General features: G+C 32.1%; 2 protein-coding genes across 2 annotated transcripts; both read right to left on the bottom strand.

Moving 5' to 3' along the window:
- Positions 1-369: 369 nt before the first annotated feature.
- LOC106673040 (DNA repair protein RAD51 homolog 3) lies at positions 370-7424 on the bottom strand. Its single transcript, XM_014404955.2, has 7 exons — positions 6730-7424; positions 6464-6594; positions 6305-6411; positions 4274-4458; positions 2708-2836; positions 2469-2651; positions 370-556 (listed from the first exon to the last, which is right to left on the bottom strand). The coding sequence occupies exons 1-7, from the start codon at positions 6892-6894 to the stop codon at positions 521-523; spliced, it is 936 nt and encodes a 311-aa protein (XP_014260441.1). The 5' UTR covers positions 6895-7424; the 3' UTR covers positions 370-520.
- Positions 7425-8147: 723 nt separating this feature from the next.
- LOC106673011 (sorting nexin-12) lies at positions 8148-13327 on the bottom strand. Its single transcript, XM_014404898.2, has 4 exons — positions 12982-13327; positions 12749-12844; positions 8908-9032; positions 8148-8815 (listed from the first exon to the last, which is right to left on the bottom strand). Exons 1-4 carry the CDS (start codon positions 13144-13146, stop codon positions 8710-8712), a joined length of 492 nt encoding a protein of 163 aa, XP_014260384.1. The 5' UTR covers positions 13147-13327; the 3' UTR covers positions 8148-8709.
- Positions 13328-13361: the final 34 nt, after the last annotated feature.

Raw genomic sequence — 13361 nt, 5'->3', positions numbered from 1 at the left:
ACCAACTCGTTATCTCAACTTACAACCTTTCGAATTTTCCCTCTTTTTGCCATTTTTGAAATGGTCCAATGGTGGAATGGGTGCCCGAGGGGATTGAAGTCATGATAACTCAAGTGATAGAGCAGTGGCATATTCAGCCGAAGATCATGGGTTCGAATCCCACTCGTGACACTAACTTTTTCATCTCAACAAAGGCCTCAGGTAAAAAGAATATTTAATTGAAACAATTAATATGGTCAATTATTACCGCTAAACTTATAAGGATTAATTATAAAGTAGGAAGAAAGAATGTTAAAAATTAAAGACAGAAGAACTATTTAATTAAAACTAAAAAAACTGGGAGAGATTTGAGTTCAAGGATGAAAGAAATGAAAGAATTAACAATTTTATTTGGTTATTATTTATACTTATAATATATGTAGATGTTTTTCTGTGGGGCATTTTTACCCATCCTACACCTTTTAGGTTTGTTTCTGCCACTCGAATGTTCTTTTTCTTGTTTTTTGTCACTGAATGTCAGCTACTTTTCCCATATTTGCTGGCCTCTTCTTGGTACCTGTTGTTGACAATTAGTGAAAACAAAATATTTTTCATAATATGCATATGTACATAAAATAGTACATATCCAAAATATTTCATATGTATTTAATCTTATATTTACAAAGGTTTGTACCAAATCTCATACTCAGCTGAATATACACATTCATAATTGTACTAGACGGAATTTCAAGAAAGCGAATCCACCGAGGAAAACGTTTGTTGGATTATTGAGTGTGGTAGGGTGGGATAAATGAATGGCCAAAAGATTTCGCCCTTGACAGTTATTATGGAAAATGAAATTCCTTTGATGTTTTTTTATCTGCTTTTTTTTATAATTATTTTATTATTATTATTATTTTTAAATTGGCCTTTTCCCCAATACTCTTACAACATTTATGAAAAATGATTATTTGGAGATCGTGAGATGCGGTCTGGCGTGGTCACTAAACACCACACATTTCCACACGTTATGAAAAATGTTATGACTGCTTTGTCCACACAGTCCAGAGGCCACTTTAAACTTAAAATAAAGCAACTATGCACTACAAAAAATCACGATTGGTCAATTTTGGTAGAGCCCTAGTGAATTACTATATTGGTGGAACAATTCTACAACTTTGATGACAGTGAAATTCATTCAAGTAAAGATGAAAATTGATAGGCTTTATCCATAGATAATTTCTAAATTCACCTCGTGCAGCAGATCAATTCTGTCAAGTTGTAATTTGCTACATAAAAATGAATTCAACATGCTTACTAAACCCTTTTTTTGTTATTAATCAATGATTTGGTAGATCATTGTCTTTGTTGTCAGAGATTTTATTGACCCTTTGATATTATTTAGAATATATCTTCCTGGAAACAAAAACACTGCACAGCTGAATAGTTTATGGTTTTTATTGAACGATAAAAATGTATTAGTTTTAGGCAGTTATCAAATAGTTGATATATCCTGAGATTGGACTAGAATACCAAAGCAAGAGATTCTGCACCTTCTTTTTTGTCATTTGAACCAACAATCACTGTCTTACCCCAATGTTTGTAAATTTTTTTTATAACGATTTATTAATTTAATAAAACCCAACAATTATACTAAATTATAAATCAATAGAAACTTTTATTGTGTAAAAGTTTTGAAAGACTGAACTCACATTTTAAATTAATTTAAAAAAATGTGTTATATTGAACTATGAATGGTATAGAGATGATAAATTCATTACTGTATAAGTTAAGCCTAAATAAAATTTGCCTTTTTTAATCTATTCACACAGATAACCAAAATTTATACTCTACACAAAAATTCATTCAAGAACTCAACAATAACTGGTGCTCAGTGGACCCCTCCCACTACTTATATCGGTTTTTCATCAGTTTGGTAGTTTGTTGAGATTTTGAAGGCGCCCTTATTTTCAGCATGAGACTCATACAAAAATTTGAAAATTAATTAAGATAGAGCTGTAATAACCCATATAACAATATAACCCATAAGTCACTACTATTTTAACGAAAATTAGATAATAAACATTATAAACTAAACTGCTAAGGTATATTGGTTTTTAAAATCAATCACTTTTTTAAATTTCCTTAAACTTGAACAAATAGAAAAAAAAGGTCCTGTACTTTTTAAAAAGATCAACTTACTACTTACAGTCAACTTACTGTGAGTAGGAACTATCTTTTTAAAAAGTATTGAACACCACACTCACTCCATCATTTATCATTTCTATAAAAAAGGTCCTGTATTGTACTATTTACTTATGTCCGACTTGATATTTATCATGTTTGATTAGTGTATCGCATTGACGTAAGTCGAATCTTGTTACACTTTGATTTGAACTAGTTTAAAATATAAGGCGAGAGATTCTGTATAATTTTCTTAGGTAATTTTTTAAATTTCACTCATCTAATAATTAATTCACTTTATGTACCTCCAACATAATTTCTGAATTTGGTAGTTTGTTGCTTTTGAGAACAGTAGCATAGAAGTGATTTCCAACTTTGTGCAACCAAAGAGTTTGTGGAATGCTGTGAGAAACACTCTCACCCATTGAAGGTAAAATATAACTGGTCTGCTTTGTGACTTTTGTAACCATATGATTTGTAATTACCACCTAAAATGGTGAGATAATTAACTTAAGATAATTATAATGCCAATTAAAATAATTACCACTAAGTTGAACATTCCTGCCAGGTGATGGAGCTTATTGATTACTGTCAAAACAAGTCTTGTGCGCTCTAAAGTATTGCTCATTCCAATAAAAGGGAATACCAATGAATCGATGACTATTAATTTCACCTTAAAAATAGAATGATTATTAAATAACAGTATTTTTTAATGCTTAAATCTAGTATTAAATTGGATCTATCTGTGCATTAGCAATGCCTTAATTTAAACAATTTAATGATTTCCTCTGAAGCTCGGCAATTGCAGATTGACAACAAAATGATAGCAATTACAATGAAGATTCATTTATCCTTTTAGAAAGAAAAAAATTAGACACATCCAAGTGTTAGAGATGGTGATGAAACTGCTGTTAAATTATTTTTAACAGGAAAATGCTAACTAGGATATCATGATCATTTTAAGGGTAATAGAAATCAGGAAAATATACAATTTACATCACAACAATTACAGTTTTAGGTTCTAAAAAACTTTTTAATTGAAGCAATAACATTTATACAAGTAGAGAACCTATCCTTTCTGGATCATGATTCAGGCTGAATATATCCTGTGGATGTCCAGTGGGGATGATGAAAGCAAAAGCCTTAATCTTGATTCCACGTACCTAAATAACTCCTCCGTTTAATTCGCCTTCCAGATAAAAGGGGGCTGAGTAAGACACCTTGTTTTAACCTAATTCAATGGGAAACTCACTAGTTCTGCCTTCTTTACACCACTCCATGCCCGAGGAGTTGGCCAGCATGCTTTTGACGACCTTTGTGGAAAGACCAAGATTATGTAACTTGTAAATTAGTGCTTGGATATCTACCAAATTAAAAGCAGCAAAGAAATCTATACACCTTTTGATTTTTTTTTCGACTTAATCTTTACCGCATTTACAAATACAAATATATTGTCAATAGTGCTGTAGGGTGAAATTCTGCCCGAAATTATTTAAGGACACCATTGTCGGCGACACAATCTCTCATAAAGCAATCCCTTGTGTAAATTACATTATTAAAATTAGGGACATCTTTGTTTCCATTCTTATGCAAGTGGAACACAATCGATGTTTTAAAACTGTCCAGTACCTCCCCACTTGCATAAACTGGATATGTATATCAAGCAATATTTAATGCAATTCCACTGGTGCCTATTTGCACTGTAAATCCTTTTAATTAATTATATTTTTAATCTAAAGTCTTGGTTGAGATGAAAAAGCAAGTGTCACGAGTGAGATTCTAACCCATGCTCTTTGGCTTCTTAATATGATATGTACGGTCATGTTTCAGCTTTATAGTGATAATTTCCCTCTATAATCAGCCAATGGATGAAAGCCATTCTGTAATAAGATGGGATTTGAACCCTCAACCTTCAGCTAATATCCACATGAATTGTTTACATGAATAAGTTGTTTGAAGTGAATTATAACATATTGCAGGATGACTTTAATCTAAGATAAGATACCAATAATGTGTATTTCATTATTTGCGTGCATGTTTATAAATATCAAACACAAACTGGTAATATTAACACAATATAATTTTATCATTTGAATAATTTTTAACTGACCATTAAGTGTTTAGTAAGAAAGCTGTGCAGACTATGGACAGCAGCAAGTAGTTCATGGTAGCTCGAAATCTGTAGGTAGTGGATTTTTTTTAATATGGTTTCAACCGTAAACTCATTGACATTTTCCCTTTTATCATGGCACTGACCTAAATTTTTGCATTCATCAACCACAGCTTCTGCTATCTCTGGAACACACAAATGCAACTAAATACATTCATAAACTGTTTATATATAACAATACGTGTTTTTGCCTTGGGCTGTGGCACACCAGCCATCTCATTTTAAGTTTGTACCTTTTTTCTTCCTTTTCTGTGGGAAGCATTCTGTGTGTAAATTCAGTAATAAGCAGAAATTTTATAACCTGAGAAGAAAGGACTGGAGTCTAGAGAAGGAAATAGAGTAACTTTTTTGCAGCTGCTCTTAAGTAAACTTGAACAAAACTTCTCCTCTTGTCTTTTCAAAGTCTTTCATATATTTCCAATAAGTCTTTACAAACAGAACTTCTTTCAGTTGCCATAAGTATGCATGAAATTAACTTATTCCGTTCACATTTGAGTACACATGAAAATCAGTTTTCCAATCCAGCTATACACTAGTATAGATGAACAAAAACATCTTCAGTGAGACTTCTCTGAACTTCATTAATCAAAATTAGTAAAAAAAAGTAAAATCTAGCCATAATTCAATTTTGTCCTTTTCTTTCATTCCATTCATTTTTTTAATTTATATTTTTTCTTCTTTTGTGTAGAGATTAGTGACCGTTAATCAATAGTTATTCAGATATCGTGAGATGTGGTCGGGTGTGATGTAGGTTTCAGAAAAACATTTTCTTTATCGTGCCAACGTTTTGATCTTTTATTGAGATCATCTTCAGGGCTCAATAAAAGATCGAAACGTTGAGAAAATGTTTTTCTGAAACCTACATCACATCCGACCGCATCTCACGATATTTGAATAACTTTTTTCTTCTTTGTTCATTTTCATTGTTTGTGAATATAATAAATATCAAACTTACTAGAGAAAGCAATTCTTCTTAATCATGTTTAAATCCTTTTAATTAATTATATTTTTAATCTAAGGTCTTGGTTGAAATGAAAAAGCAAGTGACATGAGCAGGATTCAAACCCACAAGTTTTGCTACATACCCTGCTAAGCTCCATTACAAGAATTGTTTACATGAACAAAGTGTATAAAGTGATTTATATCATACTGCAGGAAGGGTTTTATCCACTGGTTGTTCTAAGACATGACAAATGGTCGATTTTACAGGGAAATCATCATTGTAATGGTGAAAATGTACATATATCAAGAAGCCGAAGGTCATGGGTTAGAATCCCGCTCATAACACTTGCTTTTTCATTAACAAGATCTTAGATAAAAAGTATAAATAATTAAAATAAACTAAATACACATATGGATTAATTTAAACCCTTTATTCAATAACTGTCATTTATTCTCTGGTAACACCTAGATTTGGAGCGTAGAAATATAACATTCTCCTCCCCGGGTATACATTTAAGCTGACTACAAAACAGTTCCTTAAATGGTTTAAAATTTGCTAAGCTAAGAACAGATAAATCGCAGAGGATAACCAATGAGTTACAACCTCCACACAGGTCTCATTTGATTTATATTTATATATTTTATAAATCTACTAAATGTATTTATGTACTATTAACAACTGTTATGTTCCTTGAATAATAAAGTTTAAAAACATAAATAAATAAAATACAGAATTAAAAAATAAAACAAAACTATTACATACAGTAAATATCTTGTTTGATTATCTTCGATCATATTTATCTTTTCTCTCTGTTTATTTGTATATCAGATGTGTTATATATATATATATGCTGGTGAATATGGTGAAAAGAAAAAATGCATGCGATTGTGTGATATACAACTAACGAGAAAAAGAAGATAAGTTGTTTCAAACAGAAGATGGCATCTGTCCCATCCGATACCTTTATAATTCAACAGCTTGAAGAAGAAATAGCAGTAGACAGAATATAAATCAATTCATTAATTTACCTGAGATCTTTGCAATCGAGAAACCTGAATCAGTGTCAATGAATATAGCTTCACTTCCAAGACCATGAAGGAATTTTGGTATTTGCACACAAACGCAAAGCTGTAAACTATAATACATTTGAGTTGCCGTGACTTGTACAATTTAAACAATTTACTGACACCAGCTGGGTCTTGCCTGATCCTGGACTTCCACAAATATGAATGATATCCCCAAGCGAAAAAAGGTCTCTAAATTTTTGATCCATCACATTTCTGAACATAAGTGGTATTGAAATATTGGTTTTCCTATCCTGTGTAATAATTATATACTTTATGTGAACAATAGACATTCATTTTCAAAATAGTATTAGCAAATAATATTATGTAATTAAAAATAAAATAAACGTGTCCAAAATGTCAGTGAACATGAGGTACTAGCAACTTACATTGAAGGCACAAGAGGCTATAATGAAATAAGTGTTTCTCCTGATTTTACATAGGGACATTGCATGAAGGTTCCTTGACGCATTTTTTTTTTTTTTTTGCGACAGTAGGTCGCCATCGCTAGTGGTGCTCAGGGGAGGGGGCATGAAAATCTTTGTGTTATGCATCTTGTTCTTTTAATAATAATCTGACAAGAACCGAAAATATATGAGAAAGTCAGTGAGAACGATGTGTGTAAAAAAAAAAAAAGAAGCAGAAATCTCTGTTATGTAAAATATATATATTACTACTATACTGAAATCAACAGTAAATTTACTCTATCCTCAATAGTTTTTTTGCCATCTTTAGTATTTTCCATAATATACCTAAATACGTTGCATAAATTAGGCTGCAGTCACAGTAGAGAGGAAAAAAAATGGTTGATTTTTGTGAAGTCTAGTTTCTTTTATAAAGGGAGACGGAGAGTGAATTTGTCTTTTTTTTTTTTTTTGCAGTCAATGGTGAAACAAACCTGCATACTAAAATAACTGGTGAATCCATTAATGACCAAACATAAAGCACTAACCAGCTGCTATAGATTAATTAGTGAAGGCAGCTGGAACCATAAGCTGTTGGTTAACACTCGAACTACTCGACACTAGATAGGACACTCGAAAATTCTACATTTATTGAGTAAGATCAACAACCAACTACTGGGTGTAAGCGATAAAAAGGTGAAAACACCTTTAGGGAAAAAGTACTTTCAGGTAGTTACTCCCTGTGACTATANATATATATATATATATATATATATACACAATATAATTATAAAACATTAAAGACTCTTTGTTAAACCTCTGTTTTTGATGAACAAGTCTTCGTAGGAATTAAAACCTGACTTCGCTAGTTTATTGAGAAGAGTTGCTGGCAATGGCAATGTGAACAATGGCCTTTGAAATTTTTCCTGGGAAGAGTAATACAAACCAAAACATCATAATTGTAATTATAATTTTTTAATTAGTAATTCCTATTACATTTTTATTTTAAATAAATTATTATTAGGTTTATTGTAACTCAGATATTACTATGAAGATATTTAAATTGGACATACGCTTTCTTCTGTGGGGGAGATGGCTCTTGTTACAGCCGACCGGTGGGGTCTGTTCCTTTCAGTTTACACATTTTATAGTTTTCTACTAATTTATTTTTCACCTTGTGCATGCCTTCTTGATAATACCTAATGTGGGGAGGAGTATTGTTCCATCTTTCCATTTCAAAGTTACATACGCGTTTTGAGCACTTGTGTACAACAGCCTTTTTAAGTATGTGTTGATTTTAGCAAGGATATGGGAAATGAAGTAGTTTAAAAAAAGGTAGCATATTAACTACAGAAAAATGAGATAAATTATATTTCAAATAATATATAATATATACATATTAAGAGCACATGCTTATCTTAAGAAAAACAAATCTTGCACTTTTTATTTATAAATATCTTATATCAGTTATATCAGGAAATCATTCCACTATGTGTAATGATATTTTTGCTTTCTAAACAATAACGTAATTTTATAAATATATAGAAATCTTAAAAAAAACCTTAAACATCAATATTTAATTACATAAAGAAGTTATGCTATTATTTAATGTAGTAAATGAAAATATAATCTGTAAATATATTAACGATGATAATTTGTCTTCTATATATTATAAAAATATCCTTACAAGGGAAGTTCATTAGATACATTTGCAATATTTTTATAACTCACATAACCTTTTAAATAATGTATTTGAAATCTAAATATAGTTACGATAATAAAGGCATTGTTATATCTTTATTTTCTTAAAAAAATATAACTTGGAATGAGACAATAAAACCTAAAACAAATCTGCAGACTGACAGTTTTGGTATTTATTTGAACTGTGATAGAAGAATCATTTTTATTTTCCAATTTTTTAGAAACCAATGTGGAATAAAAATAAATTGGAGAGCGGCCTAAAAATTATGTGTTACGAATCTTTCCTGGGACATAATTTTTGTCGATGGTCTGCTCCTGGAGGAACATGTGCAAACATCTCTCATTCTGGGCCAAAGGGTGACCGGCAATCCTGCAAAATAAAAATTACATAAATTAAATTAATAATTATAAAACATTGTCTATTTATGTTGACAAAAAGTTGTAAATCAGAAGCATACTTACTTATTCACAAATATCTCTAATCCCTTTCTTCTGTCCTCAATAAAATCATCTTCAAAAATTCCATCATCGCCTCGGAAAGGGATCTGCCTTTTCCATGCCTTTCCAGGTAAAGGAGGAACAACAATCTAGAATACATTTTAAAATAATAGTATGATATAAAATGAAAGCCAGAACATGGAAAAAATAGTTACAGTAGTACTACTTAACTCAAATCCATTCAAATGAACAATACTTAATTGAACAAAAAACACAATAACACTAATCTTTAAACCAACTATATTAGGCAAAACCTGGCTTTAAGTGAATTTACCAAGGTGTTAAACATCAATTGAAAAAATGGAAAAGAAGGCATGTATATAAGGATGGTTCTAATTGATTCAAAAAGGCAAAAATATAAGAGACAATTAATATGGTTGAATCCTAACTGCTTCTACATTCATGTTAACATTATAAGTTAAAATTCTACATATTTCAGCAGTCCAAGCACTTGTAAAAACTGCTGTCCCACAAAATCACTAGGGGTACTTACAATTTGTGTTAGATGTTAATGCTAATACGAATGATCGTAAAGATTGTGAAGGCCCCTTTTATTACGTTGTACTAAAAATATTTTAACATGTTAGTTATTCACCATAGGGCCACACATGGTGACTCATATAACCAAAAACTGTTGTCAAAGGTACAATAGTCTTTGAAGATTTGCAATCATAGGTAAAGCTTTTGTTTTCAGTTTGAAGAAAGTTTTTTCCCTCCAAAATGCCAAAAGTCAGTCAAAAGATAAGACTAATCAAGCCTTTGATTCAAAATGCAATCTTTATATGTGATAAAAATTGTATGATGTAATGGAAGAAGTGTTTGTTGGAATTTTAGAAGATTGACAAATAAAATCACATAAATTGCTGCCCTACTTAAGCAAAGAAATATCTGAACTGATCAGATACGTTGATTGGATAGATTGTGAATCCAGTAATGAACATCCTTACTGCAAAAGATAGGTGGACAGAACATAAATACATACTTAGTTGATGAAGATCCTATGCCTCAACAATGAATGAGGGTATGAGGATAGGTCAGAAATTAACAAAAGAAATGAATCAATCAAATTTAATTAAAATGTATTTAAAAATGAAAATACATAACAACAAATAACCAGATGTTCAATTTATGCTGACCATGATTGTTACCCAGTTCTAATGGCTACCAGTCTGATTACACTGCTATTCAATTCGATTGAACATCTAATGCAGGGCCATCTCCCTAAGACCATTCTAACAGAACTGTCATCATATTTGTCTCTAACATGATTTAAACTCAACATAACTCGAACTAAGCTTATCAGTGACACATGTGTTTATTTATTTTTATCCTTGTGATATAGTTCCAGGGTTGTTCAACTTTCTTATGACAGTAAAGTTTGTGGGCAATTTGTTTGTACTCATTTGTCTACATGACTTGTTGTCTTGTACTAAGCTTGTAAGTACCCAGGTAATGCATGCCTAACTCTGCAAGAACAGGATATATAGTTAAATAATGTCATAAGTCCTCTCTTGCATTTAAGTTACAGAGAGAATACCAGGGAATTTCTCATTCCATCCACGGGCTGTTGTTTGGATATAAAAGTTCCCCTCTCAATTTGAACAGCCATCTTGACTATCCAAGAGACCAATGTCTTACTTACAATATCTTGTTCTATTGACTTTTTAAATCAAAAACTATTAAAGCGTCTACTTGAAGACTTAAGAAACAGTCACTGTGATCATACTTGTAAAAAAAATTAATTAATTCAAAAATTGATTGATAATTTTATTTAAAGTGTGGTTGAGATGAAAAATTAGTGTCACAAGTGGGACTCGAACCCGGCTCAATACTCCGGTGCTCTAACCACATGAACTACCACGATTTCAGTCCTCCGGGGTATCAATTTGTGACACTTAATTTTCCATGTGAACCACACTTTACATATCATTAATACTTAATACTTTACATATTATAAAAACTTGGATCAGTCTTGCAGCAAAGAATTCGGGTGAATTCAATCCAGACTTTTTAGACTCGCATCTTTGGAATGGGTATTATTAATTAAAATTAGCGAGAACTGTACGGAAGAGGCTGGGACTAGTGCCACATTGTTGTCTAGGTTCTTGTTTTATAAGAAACTAAACATTCAATTAAGGTTGTTTTCAGGGAATAATGAATCACCCAGTAGTCGTTCTCTTGGATAGTCAAGATAGCTGTTCAAATTGAGAGGGGAACTTTTATATCTTAACAACACCCCGTGGATGGAATGAGAAATTAATTGGTGCTCTCTCTTTAACATAGATGCAAGATAGGACTTATTCCATTATTTAACGATATATCCTGTTCTTGCAGAGTTATGCATGCATTACCTGGGTACTTCCAAGCTTAGTGAAACCCAGCTCATTTCTCTTCTCGACTCTTGTTCCCGACTACTCATTAAATTTGCAAGCATTGCATATTATATATACTTTCTAGTATAGCAATTCAATTTTTTAAACATTCTCACTCGTTCTGAACAATAGTTTCTATTTTATTAGTTCCCTTTTATCTTGCTTTTTTTCTTTTTTACATGTTTATTTGCTTAATATATCTATTTTTACCTGGTTAAATGTTACATTCTAATTGTTTTTGTATCTTTCTCTCTTGATTTCTATATACTTGAAAATAAATAAAAGAATAATAATAATAGAAAATAAAATACTGTCGAGGGGGGAGTGTATATGGGAGAGGATTGCTATGTCATCGGCGTATATGAAGGTAATGGAATGTAATTATTAACATAGAAATAATATTCACATTATGCTTACATGTACTCAGTTATCAATAAAAATAACAATGTAAGAAACATTGAAAGTCAAAGATTTAAATATAAACGTATAAAGCTTGGCATATGAATAATAGTAGTGTAATTAATTCAAGAACCACACACCCGATAAATTCTCAAATCCAGAGTATTTCCCCTTTCCTTTATTATCGAATAAATCCCAAGAGACAAATCCAATCCAGAAAATCCCTATTCTTGACATCCTTTGAGTCAAATAAAACTCCCTATTCCCCATCCTGTCAATTCCTGTTGCACTAAAATTTCACACATGAATAGCACACACTTTATGTGAGTATGAAATACTTGGTTCAAAATTTATACTGACCGCGGTAGCCGAGCGGTTAGCATGAGAGACTCTCACGCCGCGGTCGTGGGTTCGATTCCCACCGTCGCCTCTGCGCCTCTGGTCCTTTTTTCATGATAACCCCCCCAATTTGAACACACATATAAGAATTCGTCACCATGGCTAATATGCATAGATCATAATGCAAAAAAAAAAAAAACAAAAAAAAGCACATCTGCACTATTTTTTTCAATCAATGTTTTGTAATTCACCCAGACCCTGAAGATGACCCAAATAAAAGTCGGAACGTCGGCAAAAATATGAAAAAGGTGTTTTTCTAAAATAATTCATTATTGACTGATCCTCAAGCCTTCAATATATTATTTTAAAAAAGGGAAAGAAATAAGAATATTATCATCGCAAAGTATTTCATAGGTCAACATCACAGATGGTCAGGCACATCAGATATCAAATGTTATATTGATCATATCACTACACTAAGTTACTTGTACGATTCCCATTCACGATTTAAAATTATAATGGACAGTATAGTTGATAACAGTAGATGTGCTCGCATAAAAAATTGGAAACGCGATATCATAAATATGCTAGATACACTACATACTACAAATAGATTATTTAAAAAAAATAGGTATATCAACGTACAAAGTGAAAAAAGATTCCTGTGGGCAGTTAATAAAGAAAAAACATGTTACCTTGCTGTCCCTCTCTAATTCGTTTCTGAGCCATTCGAAGTCGCTGTATCTCCTCCTCACGCTGGATTCTTTGATTTTAAAGACAGGCAAGTTGGTCTGTAAACGGAAGTTAACCGATTAGAACTTAAAAGCCATCTCAAAGTTATAAATCATTGTTCTGAGACGGCAATCGATGCAGTCTCAAGGTTAATTTTTCGTCTTAAGTTTTTGGTTAAAATTAGAAAGGGCGGTACCTTCATCTGGACTTCGTAGTCGGTGTATCGCTTTTTTGCGACCCCGTGAGTGACCGGATTGGTAACGTCGATCTCAAGAAAGTTGGCAGGGGCGGCGTACGCGTCGTCCAAAGTCTGTTTCTTGACGTTAAGCCGGCGGGTGGCTTCCACGGTTGTATCGGCCATTATCCTTTCATCGACAAGTCGATAAATACGAAAAAAGTGATCGCTCGTTTCTTCCTTTCCTCCTACCGGGAATTCGCACTGTCCGTGAACCGAGTCCAATTGTGGAAAACGCCTACCATGATAGTACAGAGACGATCTACACGTCTCAGTGCTGCCAGAGTGCCAGGCCAGAAAAAAAATATTTCCCCAACCGAGTGTTTCATTTTCCCCAAATT

The sequence above is a fragment of the Cimex lectularius genome, unplaced genomic scaffold (genome assembly GCF_000648675.2).
Source record: "Cimex lectularius strain Harlan isolate CLEC.00 unplaced genomic scaffold, Clec_2.1 scaffold224, whole genome shotgun sequence".
In the NCBI taxonomy this organism is placed as follows: Eukaryota; Metazoa; Arthropoda; class Insecta; order Hemiptera; family Cimicidae; genus Cimex; species Cimex lectularius.
This window is presented reverse-complemented; position numbering and strand designations above follow the sequence as displayed.